The sequence below is a fragment of the Mandrillus leucophaeus genome, unplaced genomic scaffold, assembly GCF_000951045.1.
Source record: "Mandrillus leucophaeus isolate KB7577 unplaced genomic scaffold, Mleu.le_1.0 Scaffold388, whole genome shotgun sequence".
In the NCBI taxonomy this organism is placed as follows: Eukaryota; Metazoa; Chordata; class Mammalia; order Primates; family Cercopithecidae; genus Mandrillus; species Mandrillus leucophaeus.
Window position 1 is genome coordinate 311,043 of NW_012104120.1, and position 25,330 is coordinate 336,372.

At 39.5% G+C, this 25,330-nt stretch overlaps 1 protein-coding gene across 1 annotated transcript in view; it reads right to left on the bottom strand.

Annotated features, from left to right (window-relative positions):
* Window positions 1-25,205, bottom strand: part of LOC105547344 (glutamate dehydrogenase 1, mitochondrial) — a 39,175-nt gene extending 13,970 nt beyond the window's left edge. The window contains exons 1-5 of the mRNA XM_011990888.1: window positions 25,051-25,205; window positions 9,265-9,345; window positions 8,663-8,718; window positions 7,279-7,342; window positions 2,798-2,892 (exon numbers count right to left, since the gene is read on the bottom strand). Coding sequence (XP_011846278.1) covers window positions 2,798-2,892; window positions 7,279-7,342; window positions 8,663-8,718; window positions 9,265-9,345; window positions 25,051-25,177 — 423 coding nt within the window. The 5' untranslated portion in view covers window positions 25,178-25,205. The remainder of the gene's footprint in view (window positions 1-2,797; window positions 2,893-7,278; window positions 7,343-8,662; window positions 8,719-9,264; window positions 9,346-25,050) is intronic.
* Window positions 25,206-25,330: the final 125 nt, after the last annotated feature.

The following is a 25,330-nucleotide window of genomic DNA, read 5'->3' on the forward strand; positions in this document are numbered from 1 at the left end:
AAAAAAAAAAAAAAAAAAAAAAAAAAAAAAAAAATTCAAGAGACCACACCCAGATCTCATTGTCAAATGAGTTCCTGACCTCAGGTGATCCACCTGCTTCCGCCTCCCAAAGTGCTGGGATTACAGGTGTGAGCCACCACGCCCAGCTGGTCTTTTGTACTTTTTAAGCAAGACTCTACATTGAATAGTGCAAACCAGTTGGCGGTATGTTATTTGTAGCTTATTCTCAGTGCTAACAGCAAGATAAAGTCTTCTGAAGCACTGCCCCTTGGACTATACTGGTGAACAGTTTTCCTTAAGTGATAAGAAACCTAAAATCAAGGCCTAAGGGAAGGAAGCATAAAAAGGAAGCCTTTTTGGGAGGGGCAGTTGAAACCACAATTTCTTGAAGGGTCTATATCGTTCCTGTTTTATTTCAGGGAGTTGTATAACTTACTTGATGTAATACCTATACATATTTATTTTCTGGTACTTACTAAGGGCTATGTACAGTTCTAAGTGCATTAGATTATTATTCATCTAATCCTTATACGAGTCTCACAAAGTAGGTACCACTATTACTGTCATTTTGCATAGGAGGAAATGGAGGCAAAAAGACTTCCAGGTCATGTAACTGATGGGTGAAGGTGCCAGGGTTAGACTTCAGGTGGTCTGCCCATGTTCCCAGCCACGGCATGACATCACCTCAGGAAATGTCCCCATTTCCACATTCTTCCTCTTCTCCAAGGCCCGTCTTTTCACTATGGAAAGAATTCCCCAGGCTTTTATTCCCCTGGGGGACTTCACTACCTCTACCACCCTGCATCTCTTCAGCATTGTCTCTCTCTTGCACCAGTGAATCTGTGGCTCACAGCCAGTACACATGCCAAAAGACAACAAAAACCTTCTTCTTTGGGCAACGGCCACTTTTCAAGCTGTCTTCTTTCTGCTTCTCTCCAGTGCCATTTTTCTTAGTTGGAGGCTATACTTCATGCCCTGCTTCCCTCTTCATATCCCCTTGCAGTCTGGGCCCCTGTAGTAGTCTCCTGCCCTCAAGTCTTCAAATGCACACTTAGCTGAGTCACACCTGCTTGAAACCAGCTCTTTGCTGGTTTCCCTGTATTTTCAGGACAAAGACCAAAGTTCTGACAGTCACCTACCAAGCGGTAACCTGGCCTGACCCTTGTTTCTACTGGCCTTTTTTTACCCCACCTTTCTTTCTCAACTTTGGCCACAATAGTCAGTCCTTAGCCTCCCAAGTTCACCCAGCTTCTGAACTTCAGAACCTTCCCTCAGGTACTTCCTTCTGTTCCAAACACTTGCCACTACCCCTCCCCTAGTCCATGCCCACACACCTGTCTGAGTGCAGACCAGAAGGCTGTATCTCCTAGGAGGCCTTTTCTGACCTTACCTTGAAAAGATCGAAAGGACTGGTTGGGCCTGTTATTCTTTTTCATAGCTTCAAAACAACTTGCAGCAATTTGTCCCAGTTGTAGTGAATACCTGCTTACCCGTGGCCCTGCATGTAGTAGGCATAAATGTATTTTTTGACTCCATTTCTCTTCCTATTCCTCAAATGTTTCATCGTTTAAGGTTGCACCCCTTTCAGGGACAGGAGTTATGTTTCCTCTCATGTTCAGTTCTGTGGTACTACCTCTGCTCAGTCCCCAGACTCAGGTTCTCCTGGTTCTCTGTGACTCAACCTGGTCCCTTTCCTTAATTCCACATGTATCCAATCCAGTTTTGCTGAGTCTCTCTGTCACGCGCCTCACATGTGCCAATGCTCCTCTCCTGGTCCTCTGGCTCCTGGGCTCGGTGGAAAGGCGCTGACACCACAGGAGGTTCTCTCCTGGCGCCAGCACAGCTGGACACTGCTGCCAGCCTACTCTTCCCCAGGAAGGATCAGCAAAGTTTCTCCACTGACTACACGTAAAACACAAACACTGGTGCTTGGTGTTTTCGTCCTGGTTCATTTACCTCTTCATTCTTACTTTCCTTATTTTTTTGAGAAAGGGTCTCTCTCTATTGCCCAGGCTGGAGTGCAGTGGCGCAACCACGGCTCACAGAAGCCTCAACCTCCCAGGCTCAAGTGTGCCTCCCAGGTAGCTGGGATTATAGGTGTATACCACCACGCTTGGCTAATTTTTGTATTTTTTGGAAAGACAGGGTTTCCCCATGTTGTCCAGGCTGCTCTCCAACTCCTGGGCTCAAGTGATCCACCTGCCTTGGCCTCCCAAAGTGCTGGGATTACGAGAACGAGCCACTGAATCCAGCCTTCACTCTTACTTTCTATGACCTTTATAAATAGGCCTTACCTTCAGACAATCTGAACTCTATTGTTTCTCTTCCTCTTATCCTCCAAATCTCTAGATGTTCATATTTTACCCATTTTCAAGGTCTAGCCCAAATATCTCCTCTAGAAAGTCTTATTTCAGAATTCATAATCTCCACCGTTGTATTACATTATTTCCATACCTTATCTGCTTATGCGCCTTAGTCCCTCTTTAAATGGAAGCCCTCTGAGGGAAAAATCAGAATTGGATGCTTCTTGATGTATGTTCTAGTGTCTTAGCATACAGAGTGGGCTGCCCTGGTCAGTAAGTGTCCTTTCCCAGTGACAAGTATAGGGCAGCATATAAGTAAAGCACCATTTGTGTTCGTTACGATTTAAGAACAGACAAGTAGACATAAAATAATATGCACATCAAGATTATGATTGAATGAGAGAAAAGCCCAGGGATTCTGATATAATCAGTCAAACTGTTAATTCTTGTAGACAGCAAATGCAGAAGCCTCGGGGCTGCCGGTGGGTACTCACATAGTGCCCTATGGTGCTGGCATAGGTATCAGCGATCCAGGACATCTCCCGCTCACCTGTGCTCATGTCTGGGGCAGGCACATCAATGCCAGGACCTGGGGACACAGGGAAAGAGCAGTGCACCAGTTTTTAAGAAAAATTCTTCTCGAACACAAAGATCCTTGCAAGTCTCTGTAATAACCAGGTTACCATGGCTAGAAAACTTTAGATCTCATTTAGGTAACTAGTTAAAGTCATAGAAATATTCATTAAATGTTTCACTATAAAACTTACACACATACAACATTACATAATAATTTCTCCCACTGGCATTTACTTGCTATATGTCTGGAAGTTAGCTATGTACAACAGATATAAGCTACTCCATAGGATTTCTGAGTGTGACCAGAGGATAATCAATTTAGTCGTTCTTGACCTCATTTCACTAACATGCAATTAGAGATAACAGTACCGTTGTGTTCTATATAAGCAGAATTATTATGGTTAGGGCGTTGACCTGTATGAGACAGTACAGTAACATGCTGCTTAGTGGGGGTATAAGCCCTCCTTACCAAGTAGAGAAAAAGGGGAGTCACATTGCTAAAGCAATTGTGTTAAGCCCCATATTATTTTACTTGTGGAAGAACGTGGCTTTGACCTATTATTCGACACTCAGCACATAAAATTTTAGGCCTTAGCTTTCAGTTCCCCAGATCATAGCAAATTAAAGTTTTAGGCTAACAAATTAGCTTACAGGCAATAACAGGAATCACTGACTGCACTACTACTGACGGCTACAGTAAGATCTCTGATAAAAACATGTTAAGTGATGCTCACTCAAATCTGTAAAGGTGCAGAAATACTCCTCTCAAACATAGTAAAAATAAAAACAACCTAATTATCTTGTACATCAATTAAATGAACTATGGTATACCTATGCAAAGTACTAAACAGCCATTAGAAAGGGTAACTTATATCCATGTAAATTACTTGGAATTATCACAAACATACATATGGAAAAAGGCAGGTTTCATACAGCATGTATAACATGTTCCCACTTACAATTTTCTTTCTCTTGCCCTTTCTCTCTTCCTCCCCATATAGATATTGTTTATAACTTTCTATATTATTTCAACTGTAAAATACAAACTCATTTTTACAAAATGAAAAACACAACTTAAAAAATGGTTAAACTATTAGGCTGGGCACAGTGGCTCACGGCTGTAATCCCAGCACCTTGGGAGGCTGAGGAGGACGGATCACAAGGTCAGGAGCTCGAGCTCAGCCTGACCAACATGTTGAACCCTGTCTCTCCTAAAAATACAAAAATTAGCTGGGTGTGGAGGCGTGTGCCCATACTCCCAGCTACTCGGGAGGCTGAGGCAGGAGAATTGCTTGAACCGGGGAGGCAGACGTTGCAGTGAGCTCCAGTCTGGTGACAGAGCAAGACTCTGTCTTAAAAAAACCAAGTAGTTGCTGAAAAACAGATACATTCTTTTTTTTTTTTTTTAAATTTTTATTTTTTGAGACAGAGTTACACTCTTGTTGCCCACGCTGGAGTACAGTGGCATGATCTCGACTCACTGCAACCTCCGCTTTCCAGGTTCAAGCAATTTTCCTGCCTCAGCCTCCTGAGTAGCTGGGATTACAGGTACCGGCCACCATGCCTGGCTAATTTTTTTTTATTTTTAGTAGAGATGGCGTTTTACCATGTTTGCCAGGCTGGTCTCAAACTCCTGACCTCAGCTGATCCACCTGCCTCAGCCTCCCAAAGTGCTGGGATTACAGGCATGAGCCACCATGCCCTGCCTAACAGATAAATTCTTATATAGAGAAAAAGTATGAGGCGGAAGTTAATCTTTTTTTAAAAAAAGCAACTTTTCTAACAGCATGTGACTAGAGTTGGAGATGAAAGGGTAATTTTGGTGCACAGAGATATAAGGGGATGAGAAGGCTGGAGACATCAGGATCCTGCAGAACTTTACATAGGTGATATTTACACTCACACAAGAGAATGAACATGGACCTTTCAAAAGCTTTTCCAAAAGCAGAAGAGGAAGGAATACTCCTCAACTCATTCCATGAGGCTAGAATTGTCCTGATAGACAAAGACATCATAAGAAAACTATAGACCAATGTCACTTACAATAGCATTAAAAGGAGTAAAATATTTAGTTGTCAGACTTCTACAACGAGAACTATAAAACATCATTGAAATAAATCAAGAGTCCTAAATAAATGGAAAGACATATCATATTCAGCATTGGAAGGCTTAATATGGTTAAGACGGCAATACTGGTCGAGTGCAGTGGCTCATGCCTATAATCCCAGTATTTTGGGAAGCTGAGGTGGGAAGACTGCTTGAGCTCAGGAGTTTGAGACCAGTCTGAGATACGTGATGAGACCTTGTCTCTACAAAAAATTAAAAAATTAGCCAGGCGCAGTTGTGCATGCCTGTGGTTCTAGCTACTTGGGAGGGTGAGGTGAGAGGATTGCTTGAGCCCAGGAGGTCAAGGTTGCAGTGACTGCTGCCTGGTACTCCAGCCTGGGTGAAAGGGCAAAACCCTTTTGGGGAGGGTGGGGAAGACGGCAATACTCCACAAATCGGTGTACAGATTCAATCAAAATCCCAGCCTCTTCTTTTTTGTTTTGTTTTGCAGAAATTTACAAGCTGAGGTTAAACACACATGTGACAGGATCAGGTTTCAGGCTCAGGTCTGAGCCTCAGTCTGACACTCTCTGTGGAAAGGGCAGTCAGGAAATAACAGATAAATAACATCAAACTTGAAGGTTTGCCTAGAGTGAGAGAAAAAACTCCCTTTGCCTACCTCCTAGGCTTCAATGCTGTCTGGGCCCAGATGTCAGTTTAGCTGCATCCTGGGTCAATAAGGTTTTTGCGAATTATGCAAATAAATCAAGTTACTAGGGTTTAAGCTGTGTTTTCTTTCAGTATTCCAAGGAATCACTTTTTGACCTTTGGAATTATTAGGTACTTGTCAAGACTGATACAATTAAGCTGGAGATATTACAGATATGGGTGATAAATATGACTGAATAAAGTCTGAAACCATTCAAGACTACTAAATGTGTTTGAGATTTAGGTGAAGAGGAAAGACCTTATAAAAATTATGAAGGCTATTAACAGGATGAACATAACTTCGATTTGCCACATCTCAGAATCAGTAGGTACTCCTGTAAAAGTGTGAGGGAGGTAGTTAACTCATGTTAACTTATGTTAACAGGCTCCGTGCAATGATGCACAAGTTCACAGCAGTGCTGGGGATGCGGCATGTCAAAGGCCCAAATGCCTTTTATTATGAAAGATAGGCCAAATCTAATTAAGTTTTAGAGTTACCTATACTTACTGTATTTCTATATTACGTTATTTCATGACACTTATTTCATGACTTTTTTTTCCTAAAAATGAATCTGAATAGCTTTATTTCTTTTCTCGTTCTTCTTGAGATGTGGTCTCATTTTGTCGCTCAGGCCAGAGTGCAGTGGCACGATCACAGCTCACTACAGCCTCGACCTCCCAGGCTTAAGTGATCCTCCCATCTTAGTAGTTGGGACCACAGACATGCAACATCATGCTTGGATAATGTTTTCATTTTTTGTAGAGATGGGGCTTGCTATATTGCCCAGGGTGATCTCGAACTTCCAGGCCTCAGCCTCCAAAAATGCTGGGATTACAAGCACGAGCCACCATGCCCAGTCTTTATAGTTTAATTTCATAGGAACTTGTCCATGGTGGGGGAAATGCTGAGAAAAGAAAGTAGAGAAAAATACACTTTATTTCCTATTTAAGTAGACCTTATTTTGTTTAACTATACTGATACTGATAGGGCAAGTATTCTATTATTAAGTAACTATTAACATTCTATTAACTATACTGATAGGGCAAGCATTCTATTAGGTAACTATGTATATTCTATTCAAACAAATTAGAGGCCTTTTAGATAAAAAAAAATAGAAAGGTTTAAACTGCTTGAAAAATAAAAGATACATGACAAATATTTACATATCATAGAAAAGAATATTCAGATTGCGCACAAAGAACTTATAAACACAGATAATAGTAAGATACAAAAACATTAAGCAAACGAAGATTAGTATCTTCAGAAACATTGTATGTTTGGCAAAAGCTCCTATAACAAATAGTAGGAGGCCGGGCACAGTGGCTCATGTCTGTAATACCAGCACTTTGGAGTCCGATATGGGTGGATTACCTGAGGTCAGGAGTTCAAGACCAGCCTGACCAACATGGCAAAACCCCATCTCTAGTAAAAATACAAAAATCAGCTGGGTGTGGTGGCACACACCTGTAATCTCAGCTACTTGGGAGGCTGAGACAAAAGAACTGCTTGAACCCAGGAGGCAGATGAGATCATACCACTGTACTCCAGTCTGGGCAATAGAGTGAGACTGTCTCACAAAAAAAAAAAAAAAAGAAATTTTTAGATGTTCCCACTTTATACCAAAATCTATGTGGCTACACATACCAATAAAGCCCTTCTTTGCTAGCTCCATGGTGAACCTCCTTGTGATCTTTTCCAATTCATTATCCTGTAAAATAAGAAAACAACAAAAATGAAAGAAAAAATTGATATAAAGATCACTTGAGATTATAGCTAGCATCTCACTTTCTATTTATAGTACATTTTCATATGTCTTCTCATGTAATCCTTAGAACAACTCATAAACTAGGCATTGCCATTTTAAAGGTGAGAAAATAAGGGATCAAAAAAGTAGGTTATAAAAACAAGATAGTAGAACTAGGGCTCAAATTCCCGTTCTACTAATTCCCCACTGAAAACCACACTAAATCTTAATTAAGATTAATTGAAATATAATTATATCCATTTAAATGGTGAATTTTAAAGAGAATAAAAATCTCATGCATTTATGTCTGAATATAATTTAGTATTATGTAAAGCATGGGGACAACCAGTTTGAATTAACTTGGAACTGACTGGATAAAAAGTAAGGTTTTCATAGTCTTAATTAAGATATTTGTCACTAGAATGAGATCCTGACATAATAACTTCAGATCACAGTAATACTTTTTTCTTTTTGAGACACAGTCTTGCTCTGTTGCCCAGGCTAGAGTGCAGCAGAGAAATCTTGGCTCACTGCAATCTCCACCTCCTGGGTTCAAGCAATTCTCATGCCTGAGCCTCCTTAGAGTAGCTGGGATTACAGGTATGCACCAATACGCCTGGCTAATCAGATCACAGTAATTCTTAAATATGGGTATAAGTGTCTAACAATATGAAGATATTAATTAAGAAAATAATAAAACAAAAAGCAAAAAAGTAGAATGAAAGACTCATAAAAACAAAATCAAACAAAACAGAAAATGATAAAGGACATACATATTAAGTAGGTGATCTTTATATGGCAAAACACTCAATGAGTTAATTCTTTACATTTTTCTATTTCATTTGAAAACCAATGGGGACTACTGATCTCACTGATATAGGGGATACAGGGAAGTCCAGTAATTTCAAGTCCTTCATAAATGCACTGTGTGCACAAATGTCACTTTGAGGCCGGGTGCGGTGGCTCACGCCTGCAATCCTAGCACTCTGGGAGGCCGAGGCAGGCGGATCACCTGAGGTCAGGAGTTCAAGACCAGCCTGGCCAACATGGTGAAATCCCCTCTCTACTAAAAATACAAAAATTAGTTGGGCATGGTGGCATGCACCTGTAATCCTAGTTATGGATCAAGGAGAATCGCTTGAACCCAGGAGGCGGAGGCTGCAGCGAGCTGAGATCGCGTCATTGTACTCCAGCCTGGGCAACAGAGTAAGACTCTGTCTCCAAGAAAACAAACAAAGAAACAAACAAAAAACCCAAAAAAACAAATATCACTTTCATACTTACAGTATAGCTCTTGGGATTGATCTTAACACCAGCTTTAGCACCCCCAAACGGCACATCTGAAAGAGAAGGCTGATGGTTGCTATTCCATATAAACGGTAAAAAAAGTAAGATGACAGAAAGCACCACACAATATTAGAAAAACGTGATGCTTTAAGCCTGAATTTCTGAAAATTCAAGAAATAAACCTACCATCATTTTCTAAACTGTACTTCAAGCAACATTTTATTGAACAGAAATTGTTCAATAAAATTGGCTAGCCAAGTTCTAATACATATTTAATGAGTGCTCTTTACCACTTCTAAAAGATAATAGCTTATTTACTATCCTTCTACTATAATTTGGTCTTATTTACAGAATGTGTTGAGAAATTGAAAACAAAGATATAGACTTAAAATCCAATTAGCTCCTATTTTAAAAAATCCCCATGTTAAAAAGAGGCTATATCTTAATTTAGACTAATTGAAAAATGATGCAGGTCTTAGTACAACTTAAAAAAAAATCAGTTCTGATAAGGTATATTTCTATAGCATCTTAACAGTAACCATGTGTTATGTTTATTTCCCCAGAGTTGTCATTAGGCAGCAAGAAAGGCGATCACTTACCAACCACTGCACACTTGTATGTCATCAGAGAAGCCAAAGCTTTTACTTCATCTACACTCACGTCAGTGCTGTAACGGATACCTGGTGGTTTTTTAAAAAAAATGTGTTGGGGTGGGTGAGAAAGAAGGGGATATATTTAGAACAAACTTAACTATGATTTCACAAGACAAACATCACTCTGCAATGAATTTTTTTACACTTTCCAGAAGGCTTTTTTATGTTCCTTTTACCTTTGATTTGGGTGACCTGGTTGCAGGGAATTCAAGAATTCAGCTTGCTTTTTCTGGCGGGGGCGGGGTAGGCGTGGTTGGGGTGGGAAACACGGTCTTGCTGTGTTGCTCAGGCTGAGTGTAGTGGCACAGACATGGCTTACTGTAGCCTCAACCTCCCGGGCTCAGGTAATCCTCCCACCTTGGCCTCCTGAGTAGCTGGGACCACAAGTGCATGCCACCATGCCCAGCTAATTTTTGAATTTTTTGTAGAGACAGGATCTCATCATGTTGCCCAGGTTGGTCTCAAACTCCTGGGCTCAAGTGATCCTCCCACCTTGGCATCCCAAAGTGCTGGGATTACAGGTATGAGCCATTGTGCCTGGCAAGAATTCTGCTTTCTGGTAATTCAGAAGCACTGGCAATGAATAGTCACCAGGTTCAAAATACTGTATGTCTAAACAGAGGTTCTGGCTTCAAATGGGGATACTGAAAGAGATCCTTACCTGTTATTCTCCTCACCCACGGCCAACCTCTTTCAATTTGAAGATGAGAAAGCCATTTTCCCTTCCTGAGGCTGAGTGATTCCCTTCACCACTACTGTAAGAAGGGGAGGCAGCCAAGCAGACAGGTGCTAGTACCCCTGTATCTTGTAGCCATTAGGTGTTGGTGTAGGGGATACAGGAAGTGGGGCTGCCCACTGCTTTGGCTTTAGGGGTCTTGGTCAATTACCCTTCCAAGTTTTGGAGTGCTAAGCCACCTTTCTTTCTCTATAGTCCACTGCTTCTCAACCCCGAGGAGGAAAGTCCGAGCGGGGTCGACATTTGACTGCACAGTGCTTGGGGCACTGTGTGTTTGTGTGTGAAGGATACCCACAAGCAGCTGCAGCATTTTTTTCTACCCCCCGACTCCCAACGGATTCAGCCCCTCTTGAAGGGCTGGGTATGATTTCCACTGGGAGTCACAGGTAAGTAATGGGAGCCCCAGCGACATCTCTTTTAAAGAATTCTGAGAATAAAAGTTTTTCAGATAGAAAATATACAGTATCTCATGGACTGGCAGTTTGAGAGAACTTCCCTAGTCAATTTTAAAAGCTAGTTTCTTTATATGTTTCTGAAAACATCAACCTTAATACTGATAATGTTATAAGAGAATTTATTTATTGTACACATGATCATAAAGAGCATATTCTGAAGCTGAGCATACTTATTTGGTCTACTGTAAAAACAACAAATTATACTTAGGAGTATGTGCTTAGAACTGTATCTTGTATATAATTGATTCTCAAATTGTGAGATAAATGTACTCATTATTAAACTTTTAGAATGCAAAATTACAGGTAATTTTTCTAGCACACAGCACATATCTGTATAGCTCACTCCCCCATTTCATTCAGGTCTGTTAAAAACTTCATTCTGAGAGGCTCTCCCTGACCACTGTATTTAAGAGCACCTCTTTCTCACCCCCACTTTCCTGCCTCTCCTCCCTTACTTGTTTCTTCATATCGTTTATTATTACTGACTTCGCATTATACATGTGTTTATTATCTGGCTTCCCTACCTGGCGAATTAGCACCATGAGGGCAGACTGTGTTTTGTTCGCTGCTTTAATTTCTGGTTCCTAACATAGAAAATGGCATATATTAGGCACTCAAATACATGCTGAATAAATATACAAATATTCTGGCTCTTAAAATTTAAAAAAGAAAAGCTACGGCCACAAAAAATTTTGACATACATGTAAGTTTTAAATAACTTACCATAAGCCTCCACATATATCATGAAAGGACTCCAAGTATACAAAATTGGGGATGGGGGTGATGAGGAGATGATGGTCAAAGGGTACAAAGCCTCAATTAGGCAGGAGGGGTAAGTTTTTTTGAGATAGATTGCACAGCATGGTGAATACAGTAAATAATAATAGATTATACATCTGGCCCAACGTGGTAGTTCACGCTTGTAATCCCAACACCAGAAGGCTGAAGTGGGAGGATCACTTGAGCTCAGAGTTTGAAACCAGCCTGGCCAACAGAGTGAGACCACATTTCTACAACAACAAAAAGTACTGCACATTTCAAAAGCACTGAGTAAATTTCAGATGTTCTCACCAGAAAAAATGATAATGATTTGCAATTGTTTCCAGTGGTGAACAGGTTAGTCAGCTTGACTTAATTATGCAATGTTGTATTCATAAATCATAAAATTACTTTGTAGCTCATAAATATATATCTATAATTTGTCAATTTACAACTTAAAAAATAAAAAATTTAAAAAGAATTTCCAGTCAGATAAGGCCCAAAGAAAAGGAAAAAAAAATTGTAAATAATATTAAGATTGAGCCTTCGTATCTTAAAAAAAAAAATTGAGTTGGGGGTGGGGGCATGTGCCTGTAGTCCCAGTTGCTCAGGAGGCTGAGGCAGGAGAATCGCTTGAGCCCAGGAGATGCAGGCTGCAGTGAGCTATGCTCAGGTCACTGCACTCCACCCCAGCAACAAAGCCAGACCTTTTCTCAAACAAACAAAAAAAATTGTTTAAACACTAAAACGTGCTTTTCAAATTATTCAAAATGCTTCTAAGTAATACCACATATGATTTAATGATAACTACAGTAAGCCAGGGAAACGGTCAGGCACTGTGCCCAGGTCACCCAGCCTGCACCATGTGCTTGCATGGGGGGCGTTAACACTGCTCTCCTGGGATGGGTGTCATAACTGGGAGGAACATCACATGTGGGGAATCTGGCACAGTGCCCTGCAAGTGGTCAATATGCAAATCTCAACTATTACCACTGCTATAACAAGTATTACAAAGTAATGGCAGGTAATAAAGCAATTAAAAAGTCTAAACTGACAAGAGTTTGAATAAATGACTTAATAAGTTTATTACTTCTACATAAATTCACAGGAAGTGGTAAAACAATGTATTAATTAAGAACTAGTATTTCTTCTCCCACACATAAATCACTTTTTTCATTGCTCTTTTAGAGCCTGTGGAAGTCATCACATTATTTTTAATTTTCCTTGCTTTCTGAAGTGGAGGAAAAGTTACTTTCTTTTAACTTAGAAACTAAAAAAACAGAAGCATTCAAATGGCAAGCCTATATTCTAGAAATAGATGCTATTAAAAATTAGAAACCAGACCCCTCCTTCCACACAACAGTGTAAACAAAATGTCCACTTTATTATAAGTCATGGAACGATATGAGTCAGAAACTGTGTGTATAACAAAAGACATGTTCCACTGGATGGAACCCAGGAATTCTTGTTTGTAAAGTTAAATTTTCTTTCCCAGCTACACCCACTTAGAGAGCTCAACTGCTAAACAGGGAAGAGAGGCAGTTTCACAAATTACCTCTCACACCACAGGTATTTTCTGTAGGCTATGAACCAATAAAGGTTTAGTGAACAATAAAGGTTTAGTGCACAGGAGGAGCTATAAAGAAAGCACCAGCTTAGCGGAAGAAGCCACTGAGCTGATAGAGTAGGGACAGGGAGGGGATAGAAATTAATCCAAGTGATACTGCCTGGGCTAAAGAAGAAACATTTTCATTTTAAATTTCTAGTTAACCAGTGATACATACATGTTTTTAATTCTAGTAATTGGCAAATATCAAGTACTGGGTTACCTAAACTGTTAATCTGAAAAACAAAAAATTTTAAAGTATAACCATTAATAAAATACTCTGCAGCAATACTTGAAACAAAACAATTTCCAATTAAGACACGATGTACCCACACACGGAGAAAGCCAGTCTGTCTTCCTTCTCTAGGTTTGGAAACCAAAGATAACTATCAAAAATATACTGTCACCTGAAAATTCTTAACTACATTCTAAGGGGCACTAAGAGATTTAAGTAAGAGGCCGGATGTGGTGGCTCACGCCTATAATCCCAGCACTTTGGGAGGCCAAGCTGGGCACATCACTTGAGGTCAGGAGTTTGAGACCAGCTTGGCCAACATGGTGAAACCCCATCTTTACTAAAAATACAAAAATTAGCTGGGCGTGGTGGCATGCTCCTGTAGTCTCAGCTACTCACAAGGCTTACAGTGAGCTGAGATTGAACCACTGCATTCCAGCCTGGGCAACAGTTTGAGACTGTCTCAAAAAAAAAAAAAAAAAAAAAAAATTAAGAATATGACTGCAAAAAGGAAGGTACTCTACTTGACTCAATGGATTCGGAAAAATTAGCACAACTGGAGAATGTGAAGGACAAAATGATGTGACATATACCTCAAAGTTCTGAAAGGCAGGGAAAGCCTAGCACTTTTGAATGCCTACTCTCGTTCAAATATACTCAATTTGAAGTTGTTCAATAAAGTCAAATAATAGGTAAATACATATACATACAAGAAAATCAGAAAATCTTAAAATATTTAAGCCAAAATGAAGCAAGAAGGATCTTATGTGGTCTGAATATTGTCACTTTTTATAAAACCAAGCCTTTCCTCCTTCAGAACAGAAGGCTGAAGGTTTACAGGACCAACAGAGATCAAACAGGAGCACAGAACAGAAACTAGAAGGAGGAAGGAAGAGATGTTTTATACCAGAAATGGAGAAAAGTAAATTACATTTTTGTATCCCAAAGTCTTAGAGGGTTGGGCATGGTGGCTCATGACTGTAGTTCTAGCACATTGGGAGGCTGAGACAGGAGAACTTGAGCTTAGGTGTTTAAGACCAGTCTGGACAACATAGTGAGATCCCATCTCTACACACACACCCACACCCACACCCACCCACACCCACACACACACACACACCTTAAAACTCTGTTAGACTCCATTGATGAATTAATAGTGTTTGAGATCAGTTGGGTTTTTGGTGAACTGTGCTAGCAGAAATGAAGGCAAATACTTCTAACCAAGAGCAGGAGTCCATGGCTGGCTAAGCTAGACAGTGAATGGGCTTGGTACACAGGTGTTGGCCACAGAACTGATCTCATTAGAAACAGAGCCTAAAAATCAAGGCCACACTGCTGACAAAGTAATCTGTGCAGCGAGCTCACCAGAGGAAACTAAAGACACACCACCCATGACGTTTGTTATTTATCAATCTCAGTCAAGCTGGAGGAAGGGCTAGGGATAGAATGACGTACATACTACAATGGGAACTTTTAAATCATTCCTTCTATTCTGAACAGAAACCGACTAAACAGTTATTTTATGTTAACCGGTATCCAGATGTTTCCAAAGAATATTAGTGAAATGCAGACATCTGCAACTATACGCGGCACAAAACACCGCTCTGATTTTTAACTTAATTACCACAGATATTCCTTAGTATGCTCAAGTCTAATGAGCAGTGCATGCTAGGTTTCTCTAGGGGAAATAAAAAATCAAAAGCAAAAACTAGCTTAAGTTGCTATAGTGATGAAGAAAACAAACCAGCTCATTACTTTAAAAAAGATTCAGTGAAAACCACAATTGACTAAGCTTGACTTTTTCTTCCTTTTCCTAGCTGACTCAAAAGCAAACACACAAAAGCCTCCAGCTAGAGTCACTGTTTTTTATAATCAATAATTAACAAAACATTTATGAAAATTCAAGTGGTTTTAAAATTACTTGAACCTAGTTCTCTTAATAGGGTTTGATTTATTCATCAGAAATCTAATTTCCAATTGTACTTTCTCACTTTTCAGGAACTATTTATTCAATAACCAAGAGTTCTACCAGAAGCACAGAACCCCCAGAAAAACAAAAAGGCCTCAGAACAACTCTCAATATTCATACGATAACTGTCTTGCCACTCACTCATCAGATTATATTTTTTCATTTAATATTAATGTACCTCCTAACCCACAATAATGTAGCGTAACTTAATTTAAAATGAGGAGAGGAAGGTTAGAAGCAGGGAGGAACTATTAATGACCACCCGCAAGTAATGACCATCTGAAATACTATGTCTCAGATAAAAATTCAGACATTCAGCACTGGAAGGAGCACTGCATACAGGAGCGAAGAAAAAGTATACACTGTAGGCTGGGCACGGTGGCTCACGCCTGTAATCCCAGCACTTTGGGAGGCTGAAGTGGGCGGATCATTTGAGGTCAGGAGCTCAAGATCAGCCTGGCCAACATGGTGAAACCCTGTCTCTACTAAACATACAACAAAATTAGCTGGGCATGGTGGTGTGCACCTGGTAATCCCAGCTACTGGGGAGGCTGAGGCAGGAGAATCGCTTAAACCTGGGAGATGGAGGTTGCAATGAGCGGAGATTGCGCCACTGCACTTCAGCCTGGGCGACAGAGAGTGAGACTCCATCTCCAAAAAACAAAACAAAACAAAACAAAAAAAAAAGAAAAAAGAAAAAAGAAAAATTATACTTTAATTGCTTTAGCAGCATCAATATACTGTTCTATATAAAGTAGGCAAATACCATCTTAGATTTTTAATCCACTATCTAAATCTTTTACTTTAACCTGAATAAATTTTGAAGAGGTAACTAAGCTTTCTGGGAAGCAAATGTTTAGCTGATACTGGAAAAATATAACCTATTGACAGATCAAAGAAAATAGGAAAAATACTGTTTTTCATTAAAAATTTAAAATTATAATACATATATATATATTTCCATCAAAATTTAAATACAAAAAGAAAGCTGAAGACTCCCTTGACTTCCACTTGTGACCCCAGTCTTCTCCTTAGGGGTGACTATTCTTAGCAATATAAGTGTATATCCTTCCAAATCATGTTCCCTGCAATTATATATGTACATATCCATAAAACATACAGCTTTGTTTTGTGTTAGGTATTTAACTTACAGCCTGATGGATGGAAGATTATGCATTAAAAGGGGGATTTTGTTAATTTTTCTTCGTAGATTCTCTTATTCTGATCTTGATTAACAGTAACTTAGCTGCACTTTCACACCAATCAGGTCTTGGAATTGGAAATGATGCTAGTTAAAATGGTGAATATAAAGTTGGATTTAGCAAAAGATAAAAGTAACTTGTTATTAAAAAGGTTCAAAGGGATAAAGGCTTGAAACCTCAGCTATCCAGTTTCATATAACTTATTTACAAGTCTAGGTGATATTTGAGATGGGTCTTAAGAGAGGAAGAAGAATCCTAGAGAGGGGGAGGCAAGGCATGGACAGGCAGAGGGACTGCACTATGCAAGGGCATGATGGAGAGAAGTACATGCCTGGATTTCCAATTTTCCTGAGGATAATTTTACACCAGATCTTCTTTATTTTAAAAATCCAATTCTTTTTCTTAATAACCCTGTCTGTCCCTGATACTACCATTTTTCTCTACCAGTCTCTCAGGCTAGAAATTTTGTAGTTATCTTTGCCTCTTCTCTCCTTCATCCAGTAAATCCTACCTGTTGGGAATACATTACTGTCCTTTCTTCAAAATGTTTTATCTGTCTTTTCTTTTTCATTCTCTGCTACAACTTCATTCTCAGTTCCACTGCTGCCTAGCTTTCTGTGCCCTGCTAGGTTCATCATTATCCATCCAACAGACATAAAAGGAAAACTATTTCTACACACACACTTCTGACACCAAATGTGTGGCTTTTCCACACTAAGCAGTTCACCAGTTCTCTGCAGATACAACCTGGGTGTCCTGCAATTCAGTTCTGACACTGACTACTGGGGTTAGCACAGACCCCAGAGCTCAAGGGCTCAGTCTCACAAGACTGTTCCCTACTTCAGATGCCAGTTCTAAGTCCTGGGTGCCCAGGGCACCCACACTTCTGTCCAACTTGGCTACAATCAGGGGGTTCCCATGACCCCCTCCTCAGGTTCAATAATTTGTTATAAAGGCTCACAGGACTCAGGGAAGCATTACTTATGTAAAGGATACAAATCAACAGCCACACAAAGAGGTACACAGGGCCATGTCTGGAATGTCCCCAGGGCAGCTTCTGTCCCCCCTGGAATTGGGAGTGTACCACCCTACCCATACACGGACGCATTCACCAACCTGGAAGCTCTCTGAACTCTCCCCATACTCCACCCATCAGTTAGGGTTTGTATAGAGGTTCCACTATGAGGGCATTACTGATTGCTGATTAAACTCGATCTTCAGTCCCTTTCCAATCTCCAGAGGTCAGAGGGTGGGGGTGAAAGTTCCAAATTTCTAATTATGACTTGGTCTTTTTGGTGACTAGCTCCCACCTTGAAGCTACCCAGAAGCCCATCAAGAGTGTCCTAGTTAGAACAAAAGATGCTCCTATCACTCAGGAATTTGCAAGGGATTCAGAAGCTCTGTGTTGGGAACCAGGCAAAGAGACCAAATATATTTACTGTCACAAGTTCTTATTTCTCATTATTTACAAATGTAGTTTGTCCTCCTGATCCCCTTACACACAGTTCCACTCCCTGCCTTAGGTGAAGTCACCCCCTCTTTATCTGAAATCGCCTTATCCAACTCCTATCCAGCCTTCTCTGTTCCCACAACAAGACTGACTGTCTGCCGGGCGTGGTGGCTCACGCCTGTAATCCCAGCACTTTGGGAGGCCAAGGAGGGTGGATCACATGAGGTCGGGAGTTCGAGACCAGCCTGACTAACATGGCAAAACCCTGTCTCTACTAAATATATAAAAATTAGCCAGGCGAGGTGGTGCATGCCTGTAATCCCAGCTACTTGGTAGGCTGAGGCAGGAAAATTGCTTGAACCCGGTAGGCAGAGGTTGTAGTAAGCCAGTATCGCGCCACTGTACACCAGCCTGGGCAACAAGAGCGAAACTCTGTCTCAAAAAAACCAAAAAACAAAAAAACAAATAAACAAACAAGACTGTCCTTGGTATCCTTGAACTCCTAGTGCAATAACACATGATTTAGTTTTTTTTTTTTTTGGTCATTTATTGACTGGTTCTAGGAAACGAAATGTAGAAACAGAATACTGAGATAGTGACAAAACAAAAAAGACATAGTACAAAAGAGAGTTTGGAGTCTGCTCTACTTGGGAGAAATAAATGAAAAAAATATTTCAAGAAATAAAAAAATTCAATTTTGGTTTTTTAAAAGAACCCTCGGCATAAAGTTCAGAGATCTTGCCTGCAGGAACAAAAAACATACAATAGAAAAACTGACTATAGTTCATAATAAAAGCAGTCCTTATTTGCTAAACCTCCAATACGAGTACATCACCTTTGGTTATTTCTTCGCTCTTTCTCTCTTGGCAAAAAAGAAAAAAAAATTCATGCAAAATCCTACTGAGGCCCAATATGTACAAACTATTTTTTTAAAGTCCTGTGTTGATATATTTGTGATAATGACAAATGATAAAAGAAGCCATACTACTGACACCCTTTGTAATTTTCATTTGTCATCTTTCACATTTTCCTCTAGCCTAGAAGCAAATCAGATGAATTATGTCTGATAGACTTTCTCAAAGAATAATAATCAAGAGAAATAGCAATTCACGATAAACAAAGCATTTTCTTAGTTTTTAAGAAAATGCTAAAAGTTTTAAGTTTTCTTAGAAAACTAAGAAAGTAATTTCAAAATTATTCAGTAGAAAATACTTAAAAATAAATGGAGTACACACTGGTAGAGAAATGAGTTGTTCTGGCTAACACATTAATCTCTTAAAACACCAAAGTCTTCAAACCTCTTTTGATGGAAAACTCTTTAAAATGTTATTTCAGGTCTTTGGAGTTGGGTGTAGGGGAAAAAGGTTATTTCATTTCTTTAGTAATTAGAATAAATGGACCTCTAGAGATATCATCTATGCTGAGTTTTATATGCAAAGTTGTTTGAATATATATTATTTTCTAGGAAGATATGTATTATTTTCTAGATAGATATTTTCTATCTTCTAATAGCCTTTAACAGAAATTTCAAAGGTATCTATGATCTGAAGTATTAGGAAGCATTGTGTCAAATGCATGAGGTGGTTCTCAATCAGTGCTTAGGATGAAAAGCCTAAGATACAATTCGTAACTTTTTGCACGAATAAATCCCAGACAACGATTAAGGTGGGTGCTGGAATCAGATGCCCAGAATCTGAACCCCAAGTCCACTACGTACTAGCTGTGTCACCCTGCCAAAGGACACTTCACTCCTCAACCTTAGTAGCCACATTTGGAAATCAGGGACAACAGTGTATTGCATGAGGCATAAAAGCAATGATGCATGAAAAGTTCTTACATGCATTGTTGCTATGAGGCATAGAAGCGATGATGCATGAAAAGTTCTTAATAAAATGCCTGGCACACACAGAGCTGAATAAATGTTAGTCCTTGCTAATATTTGACCTCGGTGAAGGCAGTTGACCTCAGTGAAGGCAAAATGTGTGTGGCTGCAGAATCTTTCAGGTATAGTTGCCTTTTTGCAAAGATAATCGGAAGGTCTTGCTTGAGCAGCTCCTTCTCCTGGTTTGTTGTCTTGTCCTTAATAAAGCCTTTCCTGCCTTTATCAGTAGTATTTCACATATTAACAATTCCAACTTGATAGTGAACACTTGAATCTGTATTAATTTCTGGGAAAAGGGAAAATACTGATTCATTTGGATAACTAGTCAGTTTTAGACAGCGGCATTAGATTTAAGATTGTTGTACAGCAAAAGAAACTACCATCAGAGTGAACAGACAACCTACAGAATGGGAGAAAATTTTTGCAATCTACTCATCTGACAAAGGGCTAATATCCAGAACCTGCAAAGAACTCAAACAAATTTACAAGAAAAAAACAAACAACCCCATCAAAAAGTGGGCAAAGGATACGAACAGACATTTCTCAAAAGAAGACATTCATACAGCCAACAGACACATGAAAAAGATGCTCATCATCACTGGCCATCAGAGAAATGCACATCAAAACCACAATGAGATACCATCTCACACCAGTTAGAATGGCAATCATTAACAAGTCAGGAAACAACAGGTGCTGGAGAGGATGTGGAGAAATAGGAACACTTTTACACTGTTGGTGGGATTGTAAACTAGTTCAACCATTATGGAAAACAGTATGGCGATTCCTCAAGGATCTAGAACTAGAAGTACCACATGACCTAGCCATCCCATTACTGGGTATATACCCAAAGGATATAAATCATGCTGCTATAAAGACACATGCACACGTATGTTTATTGCGGCACTATTCACAATAGCAAAGACTTGGAATCAACCCAAATGTCCATCAGTGACAGACTGGATTAAGAAAATGTGGCACATATACACCATGGAATACTATGCAGCCATAAAAAAGGATGAGTTTGTGTCCTTTGTAGGGACATGGATGCAGCTGGAAACCATCATTCTCAGCAAACTATCGCAAGAACAGAAAACCAAATGCCGCATGTTCTCACTCATAGGTGGGAACTGAACGATGAGATCACTTGGACTCGGGAAGGGGAACATCACACACCGGGGCCTATCATGGGGAGCGGGGAGGAGGGAGGGATTACATTGGGAGTTATACTTGATGTAAATGACGAGTTGATGGGTGCAGCACACCAACATGGCACAAGTATACATACGTAACAAACCTGCACGTTATGCACATGTACCCTAGAACTTAAAGTATAATAAAAAAAAAAAAAAAGATTGTTCATGGTTATATTGGGGAAAGGACTTGGGGTAGAGTTGCTTCATTTTTCATTTTGTAACTTTCATTACTATTTGATTATGTGAATCATACATGTGTATTTTATGGGTTTGCTGAATACAAAATTTATGGGCTATTTATGAATCAATGTGCTCTATTAAAGTGATATTAGAGATTTTTCTCTTCATTACTTACATTGTAAAAGCCTAATTATTGGGTAAAATAAATAGGAAAAAAAAAAACAAACCCAGAAGAACGGTCACATGGCAGAGACTAGTGTCTAGGATTTTTTCAACATCTACAGGTTAATATTTTAGTTTTTAATGGTTACAGGCAGAATCCTTAGTATTTTTAACATAAGTAGATAAAGATCGATCTTCCTAAGCAATCTGAATTATTAACAGTGATAAACCCAATTTCTTCCCACTATATGCCAAAGGTTCAGCCTCAATTTTTATTTATTGTACTTAAACACTACAAGTTGTATTGAACTTTAATATACACTGGTGCTTAAGCTCCAATTTTTGATGCCTAATTCTCACAAAGTATACTTTGGATAATGAGTGAGCAGTGTTTGTCTTCCTGCACGTGGGGCTTTACTGCCAAAAGCAAACTTGCTAAATGGATTCATACACACAAGTGACAGGAAGACTGACAATCTGATGTACAGATCACTACCATTACCATGGGTCTTCACTTTCTAGTATACTTGGGAGAAAAGACACATTTGGCTTCCATGAAATACAAAGGCAAAAGGGCAACACAGTTCTGTATTTAAATAAGATGTATTAAAAATAATCACCTCGGGGCAAAGTGCTTTTAAAAGACATACACATAAATTACCTATCCTCTAACTGAACTTTCAGACAAGTCCTACATTAAATTCACCTACAAAGGTTATATTTTATCTGTGGCAGCAGATGCAGACACACAGTTACTTAAAAATAATAGAAACTGTGAGTTTATTCAAAGTTACCTAAGTTTTGATGGTTGTCAATTGATCATAGCAAAATAAGTCAGAAACATTTTTCCCCCAGTGAAGGCAGAGAAACATCTCATTTTAAATCAGTATCAGTGCTTTATATATTCTTCCCTTAAACAATGACATCCCAGAGGCTGAAGGCGTCTTTAACCCTGCAATGAGCCTTGCATTACAAGATTCCACTGTTTCCTTCTGGCATTTTGACTTTTAAAAACTAGCTACTGGGCTAACATAGGGTACACTTTTTTGGGTACTAATATTTGTAATTAAAAGACTCAGGGTCAATGTATGAGAGAACTCCATCTACGGTTCATCAACTATACGTAAATTATGATAACTTTAGAAAATTTTATGATAGTAGCATCAGTGATAGGGAATTTTAATAGTTTTAATTTCAAGACAACTGGGGGGCAGACTGGAAGAGAAAGTTAATTGACTACTACCATCAATAAATTGCTATTATCAATCTGTACTTTACCTCCAAGCTGACTTTTAAATGATAAACTTCCTTCTAAAAAGGTACGCTGGTCTCAGGCAGAACCGTAGCAAACAAAATACAGATAATTTACTCAGAGAAAGTTCATAGAACAAACTTTGATAATATTTCCAAACACACCAGAACCTTTGAACCAGTCTTCTCAAATCAGTCGCATATTCTCATAATATGCCCCTTTGCTAGAAATATTTTTAAGGCCTCACTTAAACTTCTCTTCAGATCCTATAGCATACTCTTTCAAATCCTTAACATAGACAAATCTAACGGCCTCAGGTACATGTGGTAACTGGGAAAAGAGAAACACAAAAACAGTGTGTATTATTAAATATTTACTTGGAAAAAGTACACATCAGCCACCAAGTCTTAAAACCATCTGCTTCCCTTACAGAGATTATTACTAGATGGTTGCTTTGCTTCAACCTCAAGAATTTTAATTTAGAAAACTCAGGCATAAGGTTGCTCTTGAGGGCAAATGAGAAATAGAAAGCTGAAGGTAGGAAAAAGGGTGGAGAGACGCAGATGAGGTTTTTTTTTTTTTGGCAAAGAACCAATGGGAGAGAAGACAGGTTAGTGGGGAAAGGGAAGAATGTGCTAAAATATGCTTAAGAGGGAAAGACAGAATTTCATAGGGATTATCCAAAACATTAAAAAAAAATCTCAATCACCTAATATATTCTGTGTTTCTAAGACTACAGCGGGACCACAAAGATTAACAATTTCTTAGATGTTAAAAAAGCTTTTAGAAAGGAGACCTGTCCCTCTTAGAATGCACATTCTCTGCAAACAAGGGTGATAAATGGTTAGATAGATCTGGGGGTGTCTTGAACACAAAGCATGGAAGGCTACAGTACCCAAATTTTGCTGATCAAACAGTATACTGTTTATTAAGCACACTAAAATATTTAAGGGCTTTCATAGCTATATAATCTTCCCCAATCCAGAAAGCCTTTCAAATTCCTGAAGATAATAAATTTATCACTTTGTAGAGGACAATTTTCTTTGATGTTCTATCATCTTGCAATGCTTGCAACAGTGTATTAGTAACAATTCAGTTTCTCCATGTTTACATGCTGGGAGTTAATAGCATGCTTTTTTGTAAATGGGGTAAGTAGAACAGAAAGTTGTATCTTACACTCTAGTACAAGCAAGTGCTACAGTAACAGTGCTTTGGTATGGCTGACCCAATTTGTTGCTAGGTTCAATATTTTGGCATTAAAACTGCTGTGGCAACAAGAGAGAGGACAAACTATGGTAAACGAGTTGCTTCAGTGAGTTTGTGGAGCTGCGACTTATAAAAACAGGAGAGGGTTGGGCATCTGAAAAACCGAAGAAAAGGGATTTCAGAGACCAAATCAGATCCTGCAGAAAACCACATACACTGATTTATCTGTACACCTTTTAAAGGACTGGCAAATGCTGCCAACAAGATAGCAAAAAATCAACTTCACGTCTGTTTTAAGAAAACGATGCAACTCAATATTTACTATACATTGCCTGAACTTCCTCCAACATCCTTATTTGCCTTTCTTTGGAGTCTGAACTTGTATTCCTGGTTTGGAGAATAAGGGAGTGGTAGGAAGAAGGAAAGCAATGTAGGAGACTGACGGTATGTATATTTTATACAATTTTGAAGCTAGAAAGGAAATCAGAGGTCAAAGTGGTTCAAACATTGGTTTTGGCTGAGGAAACCAGAGCTAGAGGATAATTAAGCTCCAAAGTTAAGTCCTAGAAGTGGGTGGGGTCAATGCTAATTTAGTAAATCTTTAAAAGCAACCTTTGTTCCCCCTTCTGGGAATACCAACACCGCTCAAGTTTTTCCGGCACAGAGAGGATTTCTAAACATCCTTAGAAGTCAGCGGGCATAATTGAAAGGGCACAGAACCAGGTTTACTGAGACAAGGGTCTAGCCCAACATTCTCTGTGCTTCTCGGCCAATCCATCTCCAACAGGACTCCTCGCCTCCCTGGGCTCTTTATTCCATCTAATTTTTCTTTTTTACAGTAGACAAAAGTGGTTTGTCCTTTCCATTTTAGGTTATTAAAGAGGTATGGTGCAATGTATTGGGAGAAAAAAAGGAAAAAAAAAGCTCTCATTTGCTCGAAGAAAGCAATCTGACCACAGAGGCCAAATCTACAGACATTCAATGATTTAAACTACAGGATAACCCAGTGACTACCAAACAGTATCTGACCCCTTTCTTCACGTATTATATTTTCCCTGAAGCTCAAATTCAGTGCTAGCCAGGACCAGTACACACCCCCAGAGCTATTTCATTCCATTGGCTGGCTGGCCACCCGCAGCCTACAACCTGTAGATTTATTGTCAGGACGCCGGGTGTTTATTTGTCAGAGATATTACATTGCTTGTGATTTTTTTTTTCGTGTTTTTCCTTTTTTTGGGTATAAAACAACCTGTCAGAATGGGAAAATCACTTAATTGAAACGATTAACGCGTGATTAGTAAATTCCTTTGGTTAATAAAACTGTCTAGATTTAAAACTTAGAAGCCAAGTCATTTTCTATGTTCCTATATCATCTGTCACTTTTAGGACAGGAGTGAACAAATATCAGAAAATAATTTGACAGTTTGCATTTAGGGGAGAGTCACAGAAGCCCAAGAATACCGACGAGGCATTATCACACGCGCAGGTCATTCCCTTTCCTAGAATTGTATTTCGGCAGGACCCGCCGTGTGTGACACAGACACGGGGACCAAAAGGAGACCGGTGCAGCATCTACTCTGCATGCAAGATCGACATGTACAGAGGCCCGGGATGACGGCGCGGGGGAAGGCGGAGGCCAACCGCATGATGGTTTTAAGGCGGCAAAATCACCATCCACAGAGCCGGCCACATCCGAGGCGGGGTGACCCGGGCGGGGACCCGGCC